At 42.6% G+C, this 24,460-nt stretch overlaps 1 protein-coding gene across 1 annotated transcript in view; it reads left to right on the top strand.

Moving 5' to 3' along the window:
• The window catches only part of mib1 (MIB E3 ubiquitin protein ligase 1), a 265,770-nt gene that overhangs the window by 27,649 nt on the left and 213,661 nt on the right, over positions 1-24,460 (top strand). Inside the window, exons 3-4 of the mRNA XM_070890910.1 lie at positions 74-203; positions 20,838-20,942. Of these exons, the coding sequence (XP_070747011.1) occupies positions 74-203; positions 20,838-20,942 (235 nt within the window). The remainder of the gene's footprint in view (positions 1-73; positions 204-20,837; positions 20,943-24,460) is intronic.

Raw genomic sequence — 24,460 nt, 5'->3', positions numbered from 1 at the left:
TGGGTTGTAGGGAAATCTAAATTAATTCCAGATTTTCTTTTTTATTCTAAGAATTACATTTTTGTTTTTTTAGAGTTTTGCTGGAGTCTCGACGGAAGTCAAAGAAGATAACTGCAAGAGGGATTTTTGCAGGTGCACGAGTAGTACGTGGAGTCGATTGGCAGTGGGAGGACCAAGATGGAGGCAATGGACGTAGGGGAAAGGTGAGCAGTCTGGTTCAACAGCGATTGGGATTTGTTCAGTATTCAAAGTATTGTTGCTTATTTCACAGTATTGTAGAAGAGGTGAGCTAAAACTGATGTCATTCTTTTGCAAAGATAGCACTGAGTGGGAGCAGAATGATGGTGGATAAAATGCATGTGTGTGCTTGATGTTTATATATATATATATTTAGTACACTTTGCAATCTGCTGCAATGTAACTGATGAAAGGCGGTTGAGATTGAATTCTGGTTGGCACCGCAAGTGATAAGTAAATTCCATTCTTTGGAATGCATTCTGCTTGTACTATTCATTAAAAATAGAACAGAAGTTAAAAAGATGTATTTCATGGTTTGCTGTGTTCCTTTATGGTTTGATTTCAGGGAGGTTGGAGATGGTGATCAATAGTCCTTGTAGTGTTGCATTAGAGTTGTTTATACTTGGAAAATTGTCATCACATTTTAAAAGAAATAATCTTCCTGAAATTTTTCTAAAATATACCAGATGCATGCCTGTGAAAGGGAGTAGTTGAAAGTATCACATCTCAGGATGTTGCATGTTTAGAGCTGAAATGTTTACTGTTAAAGTAAGGTATATCCACTTAATTAAAATATGAGCAAATCAAAAGCTGTCCTTAAGATGGTAAGAACGAATAAGCAGTCGAAAATGGAACAGTCAAATTGCTCAGGTTTTTTTTTTAAGTTACTGGTCACAATCTGGCATGGAGCATGAAGGCACTAATCAAATTACTGACAATATTTGAAGTTGGTTTGAATTTCCACCCAGCTGAAACTTTACTGGTAAAAGTCACATTTATAATATAAGAATCCCATTAAGCAAATTGTAAGAAGGCTTACTCTTACTCCTAGATGTCTATACTGTGTTGTAAATTGCTAAAAATATTTTGTCAGAGGCCTCAGGAGCCTGGATCTCAATCTGGAGTACTTAGCTGGGAGCTTTTCCTACTGATTGGGCTCTGCTGCCCTTTTCTTTCCTGCAAATGCCCTGGTTTTCCACTATTAAGACACACCCATCCACTATTTATTTTGGCTGCACTCATCACCTCTGCTGAGTGACCTGACTTGATTGATCCCTGTACGCTTGACCTCAACTGTTTTGGAGTTCTTTGGAATATAGCCCAACCATGGTTACTAACCTGTGCTGAGCTCCTTGCTGAATCTTACTCACTTGTGGTTTTCTCATCAATGGTAGCAGAGTACAGAACATCTACTATATTTGCTGATTAATAATTGCAAAGCAGAAATGTGCAACAGCTGATGAGAAAATTGCAGGTAAAGAAGAACTTGGAGGGAGCCAGTTGCAAGATGGTTGGAATGAATCTGGGTGTGGCATTGTCAATATCTTCTGGCCCGGCGCCCATTCTCCCAACCTGAGTGTTTTCCCAATCTGCTGATTCGCCAGGCACAATAAGTGCAAGTGCTTTGTGGCTCACCTGTTTGACTACCCACTTAGTCCAAGTGGTTTCCTGCTTGTCCATTCTCTTGCCCTTCAAGTGCTAGGTTCAACTGGTTAAGTGTTTCTTCGCCTGTGTGGATTGAGTGACTATTGCCCTGTCTGTTTGCTCACTTGGCCTAAGGTCTTCGCAACCCTTCGGCTTGTTCCACCCAAGTACTGCTTGGTCCATCTCACTTGTTTGGCCTATATGTTTCCCCTGACAGCTCACCTTATCTGCCTTGACTGCTTCTTGGCTCAACTCAAGTGATTGTAGGCCCAGCTCACTTAGAGCTATTTCATGAGATCCTTCTCAATCTACACTTTACTTATCAGGTGTTGCACTATTTGGCTCTTCTATTGTACTTGCTGGTTGTACTTGAGAAGGTCTACGAATAACATTCAAAAGTCATGTTTAAGGAATAAATTTAGAGTATTTTGACCCCAGTGGATTGATTCTATCTTTGTTTTACAGTAACGTATATACCTTGCAGCATTTCACTGCTTTTGAGTATCCCTCAACCCGCAAATAATTGTATCAGTTTTAGCTTGAGTGCATTGGTCTGTTACTGTGGTAGTTACTGCCGTTTGAAATATGTGGCTGAATTTCCTTCCAAGTCCTTTACTAATTCTCCTCGAACTTTGAATACACAGATTCCCCCCTGCCCAGCCCCTTCAAAATACTCCCAGAACCTGGACCCCTCTATTACCAGACCGCAGAATCTTTCTTCCTAAGGGGTACCAAATCCCAAGATCTTCAGAGTTCTTCTGTTTAAACCTTACTTTGATGTCAGAAATTGGGGCCAGGGGCAGTATTGGGAGTTGCTGGAATATGACAGTATCGGAGTGGAGCAGTGACTCGTAGCCTTGTGGAAGGGAGTAGGATAAAAACGGGGCTGGAACTATGGCATGTTTTGGACCATTAACCTAATACTGTGTTCCTGCCATCAACATCGTCCTCCGACAAGCTCATAGACCCTTTTATGTGATCCTTTTAGCTCGGGTACTCTCCACCACCATTTCCCATCATCAGCAGTGTTTATGTTCCTGCCTTAAAGCATTTAAGGGTAAATGTTCTGCAGCCGCGTTTCTGGCACCGCCAAAAAGGAGATTGCACTCAGTGGATTGAAACCATGCGCTTGGGACACAGTTGTCTGATGCGCACTCCTGAGGTGTGCTCGGAGCAGGAAATTTAACTTTTAGTGCAGTTTCTATCAATTTGTGAGGAGCTTGTAGCGATTGTTAACAAATGCAATCGTTTGCTCAAAATAAAGATTTGAGAATTAAATCTCCCTTTTATTTGAAAGTCTTATGGAAAGATCGAATAAGCTGTCAAATCCTCACAAAATGGAAGACATTAACTCAAATTGATGTACCGATTGCATGCTGGGAAATACATGAGAATATTCAGATGCGATTGGAAGCTCTAGTTAATTATTGGGGTGCGGGGAAATAATCAGTAGAAGCCCAGGCTTTTGAGATGAGCTGAGGCCTTGAAATAAAATCTTTAATAAATATAGTAAGACACAAGATGGTTCAATTGGTAAATGTAATCATGTTACTGTGAAATGTATACTATTTAAAACTTTATTTTGGTTTCTAATTTTTAAAAATTCATTCACGGAATTTGGTGTCGCTGACGAGGTCAGCATTTATTGTCCATCCCTGATGCTCATGAGAAGGTGATGGTGAGCCAATTTAAAGGCCTACCCTCCAACCCACAAAAGGCCAAAAGAACTGTTTGAAATTCAGAGTGGGCAAAGGCTGAGCAAAGCTGACATAATGGTGGATCTGGAAGTATTTGTGGTTGGGCTGAGTGTGGCTGGCACACCAGGTAGTTGGGTGCTAAACAGAGAAAAATTGAACAAGGAAGAGAGTAGATAAGGGACTGAATAATTGATTAAAATAACTATGTAAAATTTAAAATATATATTTAAAGATTAAAAAAAATAACTCATTACAAAGTAGGCAAAATAGTGTTTGTAGGAAGAGTTCAGAAACTTGCTCCACAGCACCACTTGGTGACCAAAGCTTGCACAGTGACCATTGATGTGGATAATGTTAAATAGTGGTTGCAAAGAATGAATGTTAAAAATAACTGAATTATCAGTTTGTATTTTAATACTAAACTATTTAAAAATGGGTTGTTCCACTAATACGTACATGTGAAAAAAATAACAACTCCAGAGGAGTAACTTTAAAAAAAAAGAATATTCGTTACTTGCTTTAGATGTGGGGGGAGGGGAGGTGGTGTAGAGGAGGCACTAATGGAGCAAAAGGTGTGCATTATCAGATAACACATGGGTGCCAGAATTGAATGGCATGTTCAGTGGCGGGGCTAGTGGGAGAGGGACATTAAGGAATACTGAAATCGATAATCTAGTCAGATCTGAATCCAGTTGTTCTTGTATAGTTTTTATATGATGTAGAATATCCAAATGTAGTGTAGTTATTACAAGTGATATAAATGCTTTAAGGAATCAAGATTTTGTTGTTGGTTTGGTATAAAGACTGAAATTTCTGGCTTGTGATGTATATAATCAATGGCTTTGAAGTTTAAACTCTGTTCCAAATTAAAGGAAGTCTGTGCACTAAACAAAGTAATGCATATTTATTCTCTGTAGAAAATGCTTCAGAAAGTGTCTACTATTGCTGTATATGGTTGCACAGGTGCCAGTACCTATTATTACCACCCTCGAGTAGCCATTCTTTGAGCCTAAATTTCCCCAGCCGCCTAGAGCGGCGTAGTTAGGGTTGGCACGCCGACTTTGTGAGCCAAAAAAAGTGCCGAAAATTTACCTTCCACTTTGGCCGCTCTCTCGTCGTCCGGTTCCAGTGGCGTGGCGCTGCGGAGGGCGGAGCTTCGGCCGCGCTTGCTCAGCGCAGCCGGCGGGGGGCGGGACTTTGGGACTTGGGCCCAGCGTCTCGTGGAGTGCCAGCAGGGGGACGCATGTCTGTTGAGAGTGCGCGGATGCGCAATGGAGCAGGAAGCTCGGCAATTGGCCAATTAAAGGGAGAGCGTCCTCAGTGCCTCCTCATCATTGGCAATGGACCATATATAAAGGTACGGTGTGAATAGTGATTTTTGGGTGGCTGAGGGAGTGGAAAGGAGTGCTGGATAGGTGGAAGAAAGGTGAGAACTGTGATTTTTGAACATTACCTGAGTGTAAGTCCAATACACGAATGATGCAAGAGCGTGCAACAAGAACAAAGAATTTCTTCCATGACGAAGTGGAGAAACTAGTCACTGTCATTGAGGAGAAATGGCTGGAGCTGGATATCAGTAAGAGTGGTCCCACAAAAGTTTCACCTAAGGAAATGAGAAGAAGATGGAACCTAGTTGCAGAAGAATACTCCGCAGGGGTGAATACCGCAAGATCTGGAAGCCAGTGCAAAAAGAAATGGCAGGACGTTGGTCAAGTAGTGAGTGTAAGTAATATCTTTTTTAAGTGGAATTGCAATTGAAAATGTGACCATCTATATATGTTCCACCCATCAGAAACGCACCATGTGTGAAAATTAATATTTTCATCTTTGCAGAAGAAATTGGCCCACAACAAAAGGGAAAGACTTAGAACAGGAGGAGCGCCGCCAAATCTGCATCAACTATCACCCCTGGAACAGAGGGTTGCTGCCTTGCAGAAAAAGAATCAGCTCTGCACAAACTGGATCCACACGCGAGGGTGAGGGTGAGTCATTAAAATGCATCGACTCCCTTCAAGTCAACCTGCTGACTGGTCTGCTACATGTCAGACTACTCATGCCACCCATCCTGTCCCCCCCTGTGCTGCTAACCATTTGATTGTTCTGTTGTATTTTGCAGAAGAAGAAGACACTCGTCAACATCCAGAGGATCCAGATGCGTGGGGGGAGGAGGGGTCCATGGAAATGTGTGCATGGGAGAATACTGATCGCGATATGAATCAGTCCATAGTACAGGGCATCTCACTGCCAGAAACCTCCATGAGCTCCTCGGCAACATTCCATGGTTTCACACCTTCCAAGGTTGCCGGTCTCAGTGGCGGTGGTGAAATGTATGTTGGGACACCCAGTGCTCCACCGTCCCAGCCTGCGCCTTGCACTGGAGGGGTGCCACTAGGCAGACCCACGGCGAGGGGAAGGAGAAGCCGACCAGTCTCTCCTGAGATGCAGCCTTCAGCAGATGTTAATCAGGTTATGTCATTGGGTGAGGAGACCAATGCCCTTACAAGATCACTCGTGGCAACCGTCAGTGGGGTGCGTGATGAGGTAGCGACACTGTTGGGAGAAGTATCAGCACTGAGACGGGAACTGAGGGCGGGCATTTCAGAGGGTGTGCAAATGATGGCAGATGCCATGAGGGAGCTAGCTGCTGCAATAAGGGCACAAAGGCCGGATACTCAAATGCCACTTCAATCCAAGCACCAGCCACCGGCGAGACTCAGGCTGGGCCCCCAACCCCCCCCCACTGCCATCACCGACCCTATGAGGAAGTGCATTTTCCCCGAGATGTGGGTGAGGGATGGGTGTAGCCTTTCTTTGTTGCTGTTGCTGAAGTACATTGTAAAATATCCAATAAAATAAATTTTGCATTAAGACTGAAACATGTTCCATAGGGACCACACAACATTTAGGGACAACTGTAAAAATCCCTCACCCCTACAGTCATGCGTGCCTGCCGCCCCTAGCCCTGGCGGGTGGGCTAGCCGGTGCATTCTGCAGTCGGCAAGGTGGGACTGCTCTATTTTCAGTAGCGGATTTATCTTTCTTTTACTTTTGATGTTATACAGCTGTTGTGCTGAAGATGTTGTGCTGATGTTGTGAAGGTGTTTAGTGCTTTAGAATCCTCGAACTCACCTTCCCCGCCCATATCTCTGGCTACCTGCGCTGATTTCTTAAATGTAGGTAAGGTTTTTCTGTGCCTACAAAAGTGGCCACATACATTGGCCTAAGTTAGTTTGGAGTAACTTTTAGTTGGCCAAATTTGCTTCTATGGCCAAAAGAGGCATAAGTGGCTGGTCACGCCCCCTTTTAGAGAGAAAAACTAAACTGGAAAAAAACCTAACTAGCTGACTTACATTGGAGCAAGTTAAATGGGGAAATTTGCAATTTTTAAGTTACTCCAAAAAGAGCTACTTCAAAAAAAAACGGGGCAACTCCTGGGGAAATTTAAGCCCTTTGTGTGTGAAAATAGACATTTATTGTTCGCAGGGCATTCAAATGTGGGGGGCCTCACTGCTGAGCTTGATCTTTTTCTCACGGGACATATATACAAGTACATTTTCTCGAAGGAATTACCATATATTGATATCGGGAAACCCAACTGATTTCCCTCCTCCAGTTGATGATTTCCAGTAAATATCCAGAGGTGTCTCTACTGGATGAAATCCATTAAGTCAGTATTGCTCAAGGTGTGTACCTAGGACCTTCATGAAGAGTGGCTCAGTTACTACATAGATAAACTCAATGAGCTATCCATGTAGCTTGGCTTTTTTTTTTAAAGTACAATGTGATATAATGTTTTCAGCTTCTCTGCATACTGGACATCCTGAAGTGGCATGTTTTAATACATGGAGTACCAAGGATTGCCATTAATATCTATTAAAAAATTATTTTTATTTTACCAAAAAGTGCTAGGTACTTCCAGCACAATAAAATATTTTATAGTCAGCGTGTTTGTGCGAATTAGGTTTGTTCGTTAACACAAAGGCCAATATAATGTGATACCATATATATATTGTCCTTGCTCATAAGCATCCGCAACTCTCTGAACCGCGACCTGAACAAACCTCTTCACTGCCGGACATTAGACCTGACCAAGGACTTGCTCATTTCAGCCCTTCCAGCTTTTCCCCTTCTCCTCTGGCGTTGTCGTTCCCCAAGTACCTGTTTCTGTAATTGCCCCAAATAAAATTGGACCAATGCTGCCTGTTCACTATCCTTTTGTTATCTCACTTGGGAAGCATAGCTCAACATTAAGCAGCTACGAATACTAAACAGCGATACTTTATAATCTGAATAGTGGCAGGGAGATCCTTCACCTGGGTGGAGGAACTGAATTGCATCATCGAGCTTGCAAAACAGAGTTTCAGTAGATACTAGTTTTTTTGTTGCACTATTTAATCATCGTATTACAGAAAGGTGCTGCGAAAGGAGTATAGTATTTACTTTCTGTGTAGCTCTCTGTTTTATTTATACATAAAGATTAAAAATAATAAATTGATATATTTTCACGTATACTTCAACCGTATAATGTCACAGGAAACACAGCTGTTTCTTATCTGAAATAAACAGAGCACTTAAGGTGCTATAACCAGCATCTTAAAATTGATGCAGATGGCTAATGGTTACTTTTTTTTGGCCAATACAAGCGACTGTCAATGTTCCCTCCAATTTTTTGGGGGGCCATGCGGCCCCTTTAACGGACTACACACCCCATTCAAAAATCTGCACATACGCGGTTTTTGCATTTAAAAGCTGGTGAGCCAGCTGCACGGGAGATCCAAAGCGCTGCCCGGCCGCACAGCTTAAAGAAAACATTGGCAACTGCATGTTTTAAGTGTGGACGTTTTAAGTGGTGGGGACTGTATCGTCTTCTGATATACCAGAGTTGATGTGAGCAGGCAAATTACCGTGTTACTACCAATGCATAGGTCTATAAAGTGATTAAGCGGAAATGTTTTAGTCGGTGAAGGTTATATAAATTGTATTTTCTTTTTCTTCCCTTGCTTAGTGTGCAGGCAAATGACCAATCTAACCAATCAATGCAACATGCATGAAGGTAGCCTAGGGCGACTTGTCTCATAGCTGTTTTTACTTACTCTCTTGGAAGTACCTAAACTTCACTTGGTGACCTCTGTTGGCAACTAAAGAAGTTGTTATTGGGTCAACCATTGAACGTGCAAACAAACGCACAACTGCAATATGTTTCTGCACTAAATGCTGCACCATCACGCCACCTGTCAAATTCTTATTTAATTTGCGTGGCATTCAAAAAGGCAGCAAAGATATATAATTGCAATTCAGAGATGTGATTCTAACAAACCCTTCAAATCTTGGATTTAGAAACTCAATGCAAACTGCTCAAATTAGGAGCAGTGAAACCTGAGGAAGTATTGTTCTTTAAAAAGGGAGAGTAATTACAGGCCAGTCAGCCTAACCTGGGTGGTAGGCAAATTATTTTTAAAAATTCTGAGCGACAGTATTCATTGTCAGTTAGAAAGGCACAGATTAATCAAGGACAGTCAGCATGGATTTATTAAGGGAAGGTCGTGTCTGATTAATGTGATTGAATTCTTTGAGGAGGTAACAAGGAGGGTCGATGAGGGTAGCGCATTTACTATAGTCTACATGAATTTTAGCAAGGCATTTGACAAGGTCCATATGGTAGACTGGTCAGAAAAGTAAAAGCGCATTGAATCCAAGGGAAAGTGGCAAGTTGAATCCACAATTGGCTCAATGGCAGGACGCAAAGGATAATGGTCAGGTATTTTTGTGACTGGAAGACTGTTTCTAGTGGGGTTCCGCAGGACTAGGTCACTTGCTTTTTATGGTATATATCAATGATTTAGACTTCAATGCAGAGGGCCTCATTAAGAAGTTTGCAGATGATACAAAAATTGGCTGTGTGGTTGACAGTGAGGAAGAAAGTCATAGACTGCAGGAAGATAGCAATGGACTGGCCATTTGGGCAGAAAGGTGACAAATGGAATTCAATCCAGACTAGTGTGAGGTAATGCATTTGGGGAGGGCGAACAAGGCAAAGGAATATACATTAAATGATAGGATACTGAGCAGTGCAGAGGAACAGCGGGACCTTGGAGTGCATGTCCACAGATCCCTGAAGGTCGCTGGACAGGTCGATAAGGTCGTTAAGAAGGCATACGGGGAGAATATCTTCCTTTTTTAACCGAAACATAGAATATAAGAGCAGGGAGTATGAAACACTCGTTAAGCCACAGCTGGAGTACTGCGTACAGTTCTGGTCATCACATTGCAGGAAGGGATGTGATTACACGAGAGAGGCTACAGAGGATATTTATGATGATGTTGCAGGCCCGGCGAATTTTAGCTGTGATGAAAGATTGGATTGGCTGCAGTTGTTTTCTTTGCAACAGAGGAGGCTGAAAGAAGACTTAATTGAAGTGTGTAAAATTGTGAGGGGCCTAAATAGAATGGATAAGGGAGGGGAGAGAGTTTTGATTTGGGGGTGGGGGGGCGAGGGGAGAAAGAATCTTCAAAAATTTTCCAGTACTTGAATATCTAGCTATCCTTACTAAAAATTCCCTATCTACAGTATCTTACAGCTCACCCACTACTGCATAGAATTCTAAAATATTACTAATTATCACAGTCACACTATGCAATGCTGAACACCAAAATTTAAGTTTACATTTTGACATGCTTTTTTTGTTAAGTCTAACGTTTTAAATTTCTAAACCTAGTCAGGGCAATTCTTTGGTGCTGCAGAAGTCAAAATCCAATGTGGTGTGATGCCGCACACGAATCCATGAGGCGAGAGCGTTAGTGCTCTTGATCTATTATTTACAAAGAAAACCCTCCCCTTGCTTAAGTGGCCCCTATACTTCAGCCTTCATTATAAGATCATTTTTAATCTTGTAAAAACCCCATACTCAGTTTAATCAGGCTGATAGCACTTACACCCTGTCTCGTCTCGCTTGGGATTTAAAAAAAAAATTAGCATTCCTATCATAACACTGTCATTTGGAGGCTACCTGCGCAGATTTCTTAACTCTCTGCAAGGGCTTTCTGTGCAGCCACAAGTGGCCACATATGCTGGCCTAAGTTAGTTTGGACCAACTATTAGCTGTCCAAATTGGCTTAAATGGCCAAAACAGGTGTAGGTGACTGGTAACGCTCCCTTTTGGGGAAAAAAAAACGAAACCAAAAAAAATCCTAACTAACTCACACTGGCGCAAATTAAATGTGCAGAATACTCGAGAAAAATCAAGTTGCTCCAAAAAAAACGGAGCAACTCCTGGGGAAATTTGGGCCCGTAGAATGATTACAGCATGGAAGAAGGTCATTCGGCCCCACGATTCTGTACCAGCTCTCTGCAAGAGCACCTCAGCTAGTCCCACTCCCCCGCATTTTCCCTGTAGTCCTACAATTTTTTTTCTTTCAGGTACTTATCCAACTCCCTTTTGAAAGCAGTGATTGAGTCTGCCTCCACCAGGCAGTGCATTCCAGATCCTAACCACATGATATGTTTTAATTGCAATTCTCGGCCTTTAGTTTGCTCCAGCTCTCGTGAGTTAGAACAGTTTCATTTTAGAACAGATTTTTCTTTTTCAAAAGGGGGCGTGTCCGGCCACTTACACCTGTTTTGCAAGTTTAGGCAGCAAAAACTTACTCCAAACTAACTTAGAATGGAGTAAGTGTAGATTTTTGTACGCTCAGAAAAACCTTGCCTACACTTAGAAATCAGGCGTAGGTTACAAATCAGGCTTTGGGGGGGAGGGGGGTTTACAAAGATTAAACACTTCACTTTTACAAATGAAGAGCCATCATCAATAATAAATGATAAATAAATCAATAAATAAACCAATAAATCAATCCAAATAAATTTAAAAAATTACAAATTAAAAAAAAATTAAAAATCACTCAATAAATAAAACATTATTTCTACTCGCCTACTGCAGCACCAGGGAGAAGATGAGGGGGAGGGGGGAAGAGAAGATGATGGGGGGAGGGGGGGGGAAGAGAAGATGATGGGGGGAAGAGATGGGGGGGGAAGAGAGAAGACGATGAAGAAGCCCCGCACGCAGCCGATGCAGGGCTGCTGCCGCCGTCATCGACTTTTTGGGCGGGGCACACCCCAGCGAGATGCAGGGTGGGCCCCGCCGCCGCCGCCGCTGAAGAAGCCGAGCCCCACCAAGGACTTTGGGCGGGGCCCGCACGCAACCGTTGCTGAGCTGCCGACGGCGTCGACTCTTCGGGCGGGGCCCGCCACCGAGGTAAGATGCGCAAGCCACTCGGCCAGGGATGGGGCGACGTCTCTTTTAACCTGGTATAGGGTCGTCGCCCTGGAGACAGGATGCCGGCAGCTACTGCCGGCACTGTTTTCAGAGCAGGGCTGTAGCTCCGCCCCCAGCAACTCCTGCTGCACCGCGCAGAGGTGGAATTGGGCCTACAGCTATCTGAGAATCGCGAGGTAAGTATTCGGCACAATATTTGTTCTATAAATTAGGCGGGCCTCTGCGATGTGTGCCATTCTAGCGGGCGGCCGAAACTTGACCCCAATATGGGTGAAAAGAAATGCTGCATTTGGGGGCATAGTTCCTTTTAAGATAAAACTTAGAATCCATTGTAAGTAGAGCTGTCAAAATTTAACGTGATGTGGATAAAGAAAATAAAACATGCTTATTATATAATAAACAATATCCATGATAAATTGTTCAAAATTCGTTTTCATCTTGTGTCATTTGACAACCAGTTGAAGTGACAAAGGAACCATGTGTACATGAATAAATTAAAATCACAATAGCTAGAGAATTGACACAGATAAAATTTTTAGATTGAAGGAATAGTCCATAATATGGCCTCAAGTGTTCATTGGGATAATGCTCTACTGTTTCCCATTGGTTATTCTTTTAAAATTGAAAATAATAAAGTAGACCTGATTAATGAAGCAGCTATCATCTCTGGTTTTGGCTGGGTTTTGCTCAGCAGTGGGAGATTTACAATTGGCTTCAGCATCAATGTGCGAGATTGGAGGCAATTTCAGGCTTCCTACTTTTGATTGCTATTTAGTAGCTTCTGCTGGAAGTGCGTATGTGAATATTGGGTGAGGTCATGACCAAGGTTGCCTGTGATGAACTCTATTTTGCAGTTGAATAATTTGATGCTCATGCATGAATAATGGACAGTTGGATATATTTCCAAAGGGTGACTGTCTACACTACACCAGCAAGAAGTCAACAACTTCACCTGAGGAAAAATAGGAGGGGAGAAACTTTGATGTGGAACAAGTTCACAAAAAAAACTTTAAATTTCTAATGGAATTGATAGTTATCCTCGATATTTATAGTAAAGTTGTTGTGGAATCTTATTCTGGAATGTTGCTTCAGAAACGAATGGGGATTCTATTGAAAAAAATTGGAATTTAGGTGAGTTAATATTAAGCTGAAATTGTACTGTTTTTACTGGTAATTAGAGGGCATGAATTTAAGATATTAAAGGGAGAGGTTGAATTTTTTTGTGAAGTGGGTTATTAGGGCATGAAATACCCTATTAGAAATGTTGGTGGAAGCAGAATACATAAGTATTAAGAGAAGTGGATAAATTAAGAAAAATAATTTTAACGGGTATGGAAAGGGGGAAGCGGATGGATGGCTCATTCGAAGAGCAGATGAGATGGGCCAAATGTCAGTGTTCTGTGCTGTAAAATTCTATGCTTTAGTTAAAAAAAAATGGCAACAAGTGAAACTGCCACTTTATTTATGATCTTTAGTGTCTTAACTGTGATAACTATCTAGTTGAACATGAGGTTAAATTTAACGCCTGGTTTTTACCGAATTTACTGATTAGGTTTTGTATATGACTTCTTATGCTGGAAAATGGGTTAGAAATAGTGAGTGCTTACAATTCCTTACAAAACAGCTCTTGGTGATTTTTGTGCACATCATAAAATTGAAAACTGGGCCTGCTATCAAATGTACATTATAAAATGCAGTCGAAATATATTAAAATCTCTCTGAATTGGGAAAAATCTTGACTTAGTAAGTTGTCAAAATATAGAGACTTATGCTCCTGGTCCAGTTGTGCTGTCTGGGGCTCCTCAGCACCAGTCTCTTGCTCTCAAACTTCCTAAATATTCTATGGATACAGTACTTGTATTCCTGAACCTAGCCTGACATCAAGCTTTTGTCTTCCTACAGTACTCTTGACTCCAGTTCCAATTTGCAAATCTCCTGCTCCATTTTGTTCCATGCTGAACAGGAGTTAATCAGCAGGGAACCAGGAGTTTAAACAGTCAGTGCTGTTGCAATGCCAGTGGATTTGTCTATTTGGCGGCCTTAGCAGCAGCATATGAGATATCTGTTCTTAGCATGGTTAGCAATTGTACTGTCATACTGTACTCCCCACTGGAGTGGAACTAAACTACAGAACCAGTGGGAACCTGTTCAACCTTCGCCGTCTCCAGGCCAGGTCCAAGACCACCCCAACCTCTGTCGTCGAGGTACAGTATGCGGACGACGCCTGCGTCTGTGCACATATAGTGGCTGAACTCCAGGACATAGTCGACGTATTTACTGCGGCATACAAAAGCATGGGCCTTACGCTAAACATCCGTAAGACAAAGGTCTTCCACCAGCCTGTCCTCGCCATACAGCACTACCCCTCAGTCATCAAGATCCATGGCACGGCCCTGGACAATGTGGACCATTTCCCATACCTCGGGAGCCTCTTATCAACAAGAGCAGACATTGACGACGAGATTCAACACCGCTTCCAGTGCGTCAGTGCAGCCTTCGGCCGCCTGAGGAAAAGAGTATTTGAAGACCAGGCTCTCAAAACTGCCACCAAGCTCATGGTCCACAGGGCTGTAGTAATATCCGCCCTCCTGTATGGCTCTGAGACATGGACCATGTACAGTAGACACCAAGTCGCTGGAGAAATACCACCAACGATGCCTCCGCAAGATCCTACAAATCCCCATGGAGAACAGACACACTGACATTAGCATCCTCGACCAGGCCAACGTCCCCAGCATTGAAGCACTGACCACATTTGATCAGCTCCGCTGGGCAGGCCACATTGTTTGCATGCCAGACACGAGACTCCCAAAGCAAGCACTCTACTTGGAGCTTCTTCACGGCAAATGAGCCAAAGGTGGGTAGAGGAAACGTTACAGGGACACCCTGAAAGCTTCCCTGAAAAAGTGCAACATCCCCACAGACACCCGGGAGTCCCTGGCCAAAGATCGCCCTAAGTGGAGGAAGTGCATCCGGGAGGGCGCAGAGCACCTCGAGTCTCATCGTCGAGAGCATGCAGAAATCAAGCGCAGGCAGCGGAAAGAGCGTGCGGCAAACCTGTCCCACTCACCCTTTCCCTAAACGTCTATCTGTCCCATGGACTGTGGTTCTCATATTGGACTGTTCAGCCACCTAAGGACTCATTTTTAAGAGTGGAAGTAAGTCTTCCTCGATTCCGAGGGACTGCCGATGATGACTATGATGTCGTACATGTATGTGTTGGAACACTGACTTGTGCCTACAGTAATATAGGGCTCAAGTTTCGGACTCCCGTTAGAACGGCGCACATCGGAACAGAAATTGTGGAACAGAAATTGCGCCGAATACTTACCTCGCGATTCTCGGTTATATGTCGGCCTGTTTCCAGCTCAGTGCAGCGCAGCAGGAGCTGCTGGGGGCGGAGCTACAGCCCTGCGCCAAAAAGAGGGCAGTAGCTCTGGGCCCTCCCAGCGCGTCCTGTCTCCGGGCGACGACCCTATCCCAGGCCGAAGGGACATCGCCCCTATCCCAGGCCGAGTGCCTGACTGCCCTTACCACGGCGGACCTGCCCGGCATCTCCTGGGAACAGGCCCTGCCCGAAGTCCTCGGCGGCGGCGGGACCTGCCTGACTGGCATCTCCTGGGGACGGGACCCGCCCGAACTCCTCGTTGGCGGCGGGCCTGCCCACCTGGCATCTCGCTGGGGAGGGGCCCCGCCTGAAGTCCTCGTCGATAGCGGGGCCCGCCTGCCCGGCATCTCATCGCTGGTGGCCCCCCCCGCAGTCCTCGTCGGTGGCGGGGCCCGCCCGACCGGCATCTCCTCTGGGGCGGGCCCCGCCCGAGCAGCTCTTCAGCAGATTGTTGGAGGGCTGCCGGTGCTGCTGTAGGTGAATAAAAATAATGTTTTATTTATTTTTATTATTTTTTTTTGATTGATTTATTGGTTTTATTGATTTATTGATCATTTATTATTATTATTGATAATGGCTCTTTATTGGTAAAAGTGAAGTGTTTAATGCTTGTAAAATGCCCTAACTTCCCTCTAACTTCCTTTCCCCGCCGCCTCCCCCCCCCCCCCCCCCCCCACCCCCCAATCTCTCGCTCCCTGCGCCTAATTCCTAAAATGTAGGCAAAGTTTTTCTGACGTACAAAAATCTACACTTACTCCATTCTAAGTTAGTTTGAAGTAAGTTTTCGCTGCCTAAACTTGCAAAACAGGTGTAAGTGGCTGGTAACGCCCCCTTTTGGCGGGGGGGAAACTGTTCTAAAACAAAACTATTCTAACTAACTAGAATTGGAGCAAACTAAATGCCGAGAATTGCAATTTCTAAAATCCTCCATACTAAATTAGTTGCTCCAAAAAAAAATAGGGGCAACTCAAGCCAAAACTTAAGCCCATATAGTTACTCTTGAGATATTTTGGAAAACATGTGATAGCTGCTTGTTCATCCATTTTGTTTTATGAACATATCTCTTCAAATTGAACTACTTCAGTTTACTTGAATTACTTTCTGGGAATGTTTGAGTTTGGCTTAATTTCTACTTTTATGTAATTTACAGAAGAGAATTTGCATGTTTATAAATCAGAAGTTTACATGCATTTAAAATGCATGCAATGAAAGGGCTTTGGAACAGTAGGAGCTTCACAAAAAAATCCTTCCTTGTTAAGTGCCGTTTTATCCGTGGAAAATCTGAGCGTCCAACAGCTGCTTTTGTATTTTCCACATAAAACCATTTTACAGTTTAGCTACCTACTGTTATTAAATACAGACTATCCAGATTTCTGATACAAATAACAAAAGAGATAGTTTCCATTATCAAGAACATTTGGGATGAAATATGGCAATTTACACTATTCTTTGGGGTAAAAGCTTTTCCTATAGGCTAATAATCTGAACAATTATACATGCAGTAGTACTGCAATTCTCTGAAATAAAAAACAAATTTGGTGGAGATTTGAACAGGCAAGTTTTGTGCTTTGGTTTGTTGATTATGTATATTTCTAAACATGTACTTCTAAATTGACTGTTGGTGGCTCAGTGCATTGAAACATCAATATACTCGAGTAATGCAGAGTTGTAAATCTCACTGATTTCATGTGTGTCCTTGTAAGGAGGAATGATAACTAAGTAATTCCCTTTTTCTCATGAAAGACTGAGTAGCATTTGATATTGGTTACAGAATGGCATTGGCAGAGACTTGGGAGCAGGTTGATCACTTGTCCAGGGATGATGCTTAGTGTTCTGGTGAAGTCTTTTTCCAACAAATAGCAGTGTTACAAGACAAAAACAGATAAATTTGACATCAAGACACATAAGAAGAAATTATGGCAGATGACCAAAAGCTTGGTTAAAGAGGTAGATTTTAAGGAGCGTCTTAAAGGAGGAAAGCGAGGTAGGGAGGCGGAGAGGTTTAGGGAGGGATTTCCAGAGCTTCGGGCCCAAACAGCTGAAGGCATGGCCACCGATGGTTGAGCAGCTATAATGAGGGGTGCTCAAGAGAGCAGAATTTGAGGAGCGCAGCCATCTTGCGGGGTTGTGAGGCTAAAATAGATTAGAAATAGGGAGGGGCAAGGCCACGGAGGGATTTCTAAACAAGGATGGAGAATTTTGAAGTCGAGACGTTGTTTAACTGGGAGCCAATGTAGGTCAGCAAGCACAGGGGTGATGAGGGATCGGGACTTGATGCGAGTTAGGACACGGGCTGCCGAGTTGAATACTAGCTGAATATGCCAAAATAATCATGGAACTGAGATTATTGCTCCTGTTAAAATATTTTGAGGGAAAACTTGTCAAGGATGAATAAATAAATCACTTAATACAGTTGCTTGATCTGTTCTGAAAAGTAATCAAGTAAGTTTTTCAGTAGAGTAGATAGTGTGTCTCAGCATGTTCAGGAGGAGCAAATTAATCTGATCCCAATAAAGAGCCAAAGCACTCAAATTTAATCAGTTGATGTAGCAGGAGGTATGAATCCCTAGGCAGCAAAGATTATGTATTTTAATATCTGGAAGCTGGAACAACTTGTGCAAGTTTGCAAAAATATGTATTTGATTCCCTTTGTCCTAGGACTAGATGGAAGATAAGTAATCCGATTATCTCAACTTCCAACTGTCTCCTTAAACTCCTCCCCGCCCCCTCCACTCAAAGAAAAGTGCAACAAGCTTATGGACGACTTTGTCACAAAAATTGACACCATCCCGTTCCGCCCGACTCTCTCCCTACCTCAGCTCATCTGCGGCTGAAAACCTTATCCATGCTTCTGTTACCATCTAGACTTGGCTATTACAACACACTCTGTCTGACTGGCCTCCAATCTTCCACCTTCCGTAAGTTTAAGCTTTTCCAAATCTCTGCCTGTGTTCTAACTCGGACCAAGTCTCGTTCACCCAGCTCGCTGACTTACACTGGCTCCAGGTTGAGCAACACCTCAATTTTGAAAATTCTCGTCCTTGTTTTCAAATCCCTTCATGGCCTCGCCCCTCCCATCCCTGTAACATCCTCCAGCACTACCATCCTCCGATATCTGCACTCTTCCAATTCTGGCCTCTTGCGCGCCTCTGATTTTAATTGTTCCACCCTTGGCATCTCTTCCTTCAGCCCTAAGCTCTCTGCCGCTCTATCTCTCTCTCTCCTTTCGGACACTCCTTAAAACCTACCTCTTTGACCAAGCTGTCCTAACATCAGCTTATGTGGCTCGGTGTCAAATTTTGTTTGATTATGCTCCTATGAAGCGCCCTGGAACATTTTGCAATGTTAAACTTGCTATATAAATGCAAGTAGTTGTTGATACATCTAAGTGACACACTTATCTGCTTGTTTAAGCCTTCATGGTTAAATTAGCATTAACTGTTTTTGATAAGAATAACAATGTAACATAATAATTGATTCACAAAGATGATCAATCAAGAAATCGTGCATTGGATGAAAGAAATCTTTGGCCAGAGACTGACTGCCTGATCATATGCTGAAGAAGCCACTGCGATCCCTGGAATTTGGTTCACCTCGGGTCTGAGATAAAAATTGCTCTCGTTTCCTGGTACCAGAATTTCCCAAGCCATAACAAGCAATCATGCTCCACATGAGCCTCCTCCCTCCTTTCCTCATCTAACCCCATCAACATATCCTTCTATTCCTTTCTCCCTCATGTGCTTACCTAGCTTCCCTTAAATACATCTATGCTAGTTGTCTCAACTACTTGTGGTAGCAAGTTCCACATTCTAATCACTCTTTGGATAAAGACGTTTCTCCGGAATTCCTTATTGGATTTATTAGTAACTATCTTGTATTTACTGCCCCTAGTTTTGGTCTCTCCGACAAGTGGAAGCATCTTCTCTACTTCTACCCATCAAGCCCTTTCATAATCTGAGAGACCTCTATCAGGTCATCCCTCAGCCTTCTCTTTTCTAGAGAAAGGAGCCCCAGCCTGTTCAATCTTTCCTGCCAGGTATAACCTCTCAGTTCTGGTATCCGCTTAAATAATATACTGAAGCACTGAGAGTGTTTTGTTCTTACTTCAAACAAACTGTAGGTCTTACAGTGCACATCTGCTTCTGTGGAAAATTTAGAAGTGTGCATGCATGGAAAATACACAGTATTGACCCAGGGGGTTAAGAATGGTTTTATCAGCAGACTGGAAAGTGGGTGGAGTGTTTCTGGCCTATACCTATTGAATCAACCTAGCTTCCTTGCAACACATGCTATGCTGCGGAGTGCTATATATTTAATAACGTACCTATCTTGTACTGTACTATTGCAGTTGTTTCCATGACCTATTTGTGATATTTAACATTTTGCTGCAGAATTAGGTTTTTTTTGCTTCGAATTTCACCCTGCGAAAGAACACTTCTCTTATAGCTTAGTAAGTTTTCTTATGCACTGTTTGTCCAATCTATTGACATTGAATGCGACAGTTTTATCTGTTGGCAGAGGGACTTTTCTATTATCCAAAAACTCAAGGGATATAATAATACAAACCCATTGTAACTTTGGATCTGTAAATAATAGACCATTATTCCTCTCGTTATATGCAAGTTGCAAAGCATAGTACATGCTCAAGTAGTCTATGGACAACATTTTACTAGTATACCCCTCAACCACAACTAATATTTGGTATAAAATATAATGAGAGCTAGAAGAGATATGCAACTGAGGTTTGATTAGACATAAACCCCAATGGATTGAATTTCAAGACAGACCAAAAAAATAGCAAATATGCAAAACTAAGCTCAGCTTCAACCTCTTGGTTAGTTCAAGGATGGATTAAGAAATGAGGGTTCTGTAATTTCACAAACAAAAATGCTTTGGCTGCTATTATATATCAGGTTGTTTTCTGTCTGACGTTTTCAAACTGCTTTACGTTCTCCAGCACAATTCCAAGAAAAACTTGCTCAGTAAACAGAATAATTTTGTGCTTTTCTGGTAAAAAGATAATGATGTTTGAATATAAAATTGCAGACCCTTCCACATCCCTTAATGCCACTCTGCGAGGAGGTTTGCTTGGGTTGTGCAATAGAGATAATTACGAGCCTTGTTTGATATAACCTAGAAGAGAATCTTAATCAATAGCTTAGCTGTTCATGGATATCTAATCACAAATTTAGCATACCTGTACATTTCAAATTGAAAAGTGCCATAGAATTTTGGCAAGTACACGTACATTTTAAACTCCTTCTGCTCTATCCTGCTATCTTCAGTTAAAGTCGTCTTGTCTGACATTTTATTCATGCCTTGTAAAGCCTTCAACAGCAGATAGATGTGTTTCTGCAGAACTCGGTTGATTCTACTGTAAGCACATCTTCTAGCAGCTCACCCAAGACTGGACAACAGTTACCTGTTGAGTCAAGAGTAAATGTCCTCGGGTGGGAATCTTCTGCTAATAGAGCTATTGGAAGCAAATGAGCCTGAATCACTTGATTAAATTGTAACATGTTAACACATTCAAATTTGGCCTCAATTTTCCTTTGGATACAAGGGTATGTTAATTGATTTTTAGGTAAATATTGCGTGCACCTTGCATCTCCCAAGGTGATCTCTGCCCCCCAACCCGGCTTTCCCCTATTGATGTCTTATGTTTTTTTCCTCGCTGCCTGAGATAGTTTTCCAGTCTTTTACACCCCTTTTATCCTTCCCCCTATTTTAGACCTCGAATGTATCCTGAGTTATACATTAAAACTCTGCTAGATGTTTTTTTTAGTAGTACTACAGTGATGTGAATGTCTTCTTTTCTAGGTCACTGAAATCCAAGATTGGAGTGCCTCTAGCCCTCATAGTGCAGCATATGTTTTGTGGGATAATGGAGCCAAGAATTTATACAGAGTGGGATTTGAAGGCATGGTAAGTAGGATCAGCAATGCAATTCTGCATTATCTGAGTGAAGAGTTTGGGTGTTCGAAGCGTGTGCTATAGAGTGTTGATTGTGATGTGACACTTAGAAAGGAACTGCACTAAAGTAGTAATCTTCATTAATGAGAGGTCATGCATATTAATCAAAACAAAAATTGATCTTTGTAAAGATCACTAATGAAGTCCGTTTTTATACTCCACTTAAGTTGTAACTTAGAGTAAAACGTTCCACATCTTGCTTGCATATTTGAGCTTTACATGCACCAAGCAAACAGGCCAACTTGCCATTGAGTGAAATAAGTTTATTACCCAATAGTATTCAACTTTCTTGTTCAATAAGTGATGTAATGTAGGTTAAAATGTAACCTAAACATTACATTTTGGGAACTACAAATAGAATCTAAACATTTAATGGAGGAAGTTAAAGAATCTTCAGAATCTTTTACTTTATGAAATAGTTCATGTTTGAAGTGTGGATGTGGTATAAAATGTGCAGTGTAAAACAATGGGCCGGATTTTGCAATAAGAATAACGTTGGGGCTAACAGCGCTCCCCGTTATAACGGAGAAAATCTGACAGCAACGTCTGGAGTGCGCACATGTGTTAACCGCGGAAATCCAGATGTTTGTCAGCGGTACCCTGCTCCTCCACTGGATGCGCTGTCGCAGTCCTCACCTATAGATTTTATACTGAAATGACTGCAACGGCGGGAACTTGGCTGCTTTCCCACTCGTTCTGCACTAAAAATGGCTGAAAAAGTTTGGGCTGGTGCATTCAGGAGTAAGTGAGTTTTAATGGCGTGTTAAATAATAATTACTGCTGAACAACCTTCTTGGCCTTAAAACAGACGTCAAATTAGTGCAACTCTGTGCTCTAAAGCCCACAAAAACATTTTGGGCAGCTGTCAGCAAGGTGAATGGCAACACAAGATCCTGGCCAATGTAAATGTTGCAATATTCTGTGCTAAATTATCTCATTGTGGTGTAAACGGAGTCAGTAAACTGGTTTAAGTGTTTACCTGAGAGTAAAATAAAAGCATAGAAACATAGAAATTAGGTGCAGGAGCAGGCCATTCGACCCTTCGAGCCTGCACCGCCATTCAATAAGATCATGGCTGATCATTCACCTCAGTACCTCTTTTCTGCTTTCTCTCCATACCCCTTGATCCCTTTAACCATAAGGGCCATATCCAACTTCTCCTTGAATATATCCAATGAACTGGCATCAACAACTCTCTGCGGTAGGGAATTCCACAGGTTAACAACTCTCTGAGTGAAGAAGTTTCTCCTCATCTCAGTCCTAAATAGCTTACCCCTTATCCTTAGACTATGTCCCCTGGTTCTGGGCTTCCGCAACATCGGGAACATTCTTCCTGCATCTAACTTGTCCAGTCGCGTCAGAATTTTATATGTTCCTATGAGATCTCCTCTCATCCTTCTAAACTTCAGTGAATACAGGCCCAGTCGATCCAGTCTCTCCTCATATGTCAGACCTGCCATCTCGGGAATCAATCTGGTGAACCTCAGTAGCAAGAACGTCCTTCCTCAGATTAGATCATCAAAACTCAACACAATATTCCAGGTGAGGCCTCACCAAGGCCCGGTACAACTGCAGTAAGACCTCCCTGCTCCTATACTCAAATCCCTGAGCTATGAAGGCCAACATACCATTTGCCGCCTTCACCGCCTGCTGTACCTGCATGCCAATTTTCAATGACTGATGAACCATGACACCCAGGTCTCGTTGCACCTCCCCTTTTCCTAATCTGCCGCCATTCAGATAATATTCTGTCTTCCTGTTTTTGCCATCAAAGTGGATAACCTCACATTTATCCACATTATACTGCATCTGCCATGCGTTTGCCCACTCACCTAACCTGTCCAAGTCACCCTGCAGCCTCTTAGCATCCTCCTCACAGCTCACACTGCCATCCAGCTTAGTGTCGACTGCAAACTTGGAGATATTACACTCAATTCCTTCATCTAAATCATTAATGTATATTGTAAATAGCTGGGATCCTAGCACTGAGCCCTGCGGCACCCCACTAGTCACACTGCCTGCCATTCTGAAAAGGATCCATTTATCCCGACTCTCTGCTTCCTGTCTGCCAACCAGTTCTCTATCCACGTCAGTACATTACCCTCAATACCATGTGCTTTAATTTTGCACACCAATCTCTTGTGTGGGACCTTGTCAAAAGCCTTTTGAAAGTCCAAATAAACCCCATCCACTGGTTCTCCCTTGTCCACTCTACTAGTTCCATCCTCAAAAAATTCCAGAAGATTTGTCAAGCATGATTTCCCTTTCATAAATCCATGCTGATTTGGACCGATTCTGTCACTGCTTTCCAAATGCGCTGCTATTTCATCTTTAATAATTGATTCCAACATTTTCCCCACTACTGATGTCAGGCTAACCGGTCTATAATTACCTGTTTTCTCTCCCTCCTTTCTTAAAAAGTGGTTTTACATTAGCTACCCTCCAGTCCATAGTTACTGATCCAGAGTCAATAGACTGTTGGAAAATGATCACCATTGCATCCACTATTTCTGGGGCCACTTCCTTAAATACTCCTGGATGCAGTCTATCAGGCCCCGAGGATTTATCGGCCTTCAATCCCATCAATTTCCCCAACACAATTTCCCACCTAATAAGGATTTCCTTCAGTTCCTCTTTCTCACTAGACCCTCGGTCCCCTCGTATTTCCGGAAGGTTATTTGTGTCTTCCTTCGTGAAGACAGAACCAAAGTATTTGTTTAACTGGTCCGCCATTTCTTTGTTCCCCATTATAAATTCACCTGAATCTGACTGCAAGGGACCTATGTTTGTCTTCACTAATCTTTTTCTCTTTTTAGATATCTATTGAAGCTTTTGCAGTCAGTTTTTATGTTCCCAGCAAGTTTCCTCTCATACTCTTTTCTCCCTCTGAATTAAACCCTTTGTCCTCCTCTGCTGAATTATAAAATTCTCCCAGTCCTCAGGTTTGCTGCTGCTTCTGGCCAATTTATATACTCTTTCTTGGATTTAACATTATCCTTCATGTCCCTTGTTCGCCACAGTTGAGCCACCTTCCCCGTTTTATTTTTACTCCAGACAGGGATGTACAATTGTTGAAGTTCACCCATGTGATCTTTAAATGTTTGCCATTGCCTATCCACCATCAACCCTTGAAGTATCACTCACCAGTCTATTCTAGCCAATTCACGTCTCATACCATCGAAGTGACCTTTCCTCAAGTTCAGGACCCTAGTCTCTGAATTAACTGTGTCACTCTGCGTCTTAAAGAATTCTACCATATTGTGTTCACTCTTCCCCAAGGGGCCTCGCACAACAAGATTGTTAATTAGTCCTTTCTCATTACACATCACCCAGCCTAGGATGGCCAGCCCTCTAGTTGGTTCCTGGACATATTGGTCTAGAAAACCATCCCTGATACACTCCAGGAAATCCTCCTCCACCGCATTGCTACTAGTTTGGTTAGCCCAATCAATGTGTAGATTAAAATCGCC

Source organism: Pristiophorus japonicus, chromosome 1 (genome assembly GCF_044704955.1).
Source record: "Pristiophorus japonicus isolate sPriJap1 chromosome 1, sPriJap1.hap1, whole genome shotgun sequence".
NCBI lineage: Eukaryota > Metazoa > Chordata > Chondrichthyes > Pristiophoridae > Pristiophorus > Pristiophorus japonicus.
This window is presented reverse-complemented; position numbering and strand designations above follow the sequence as displayed.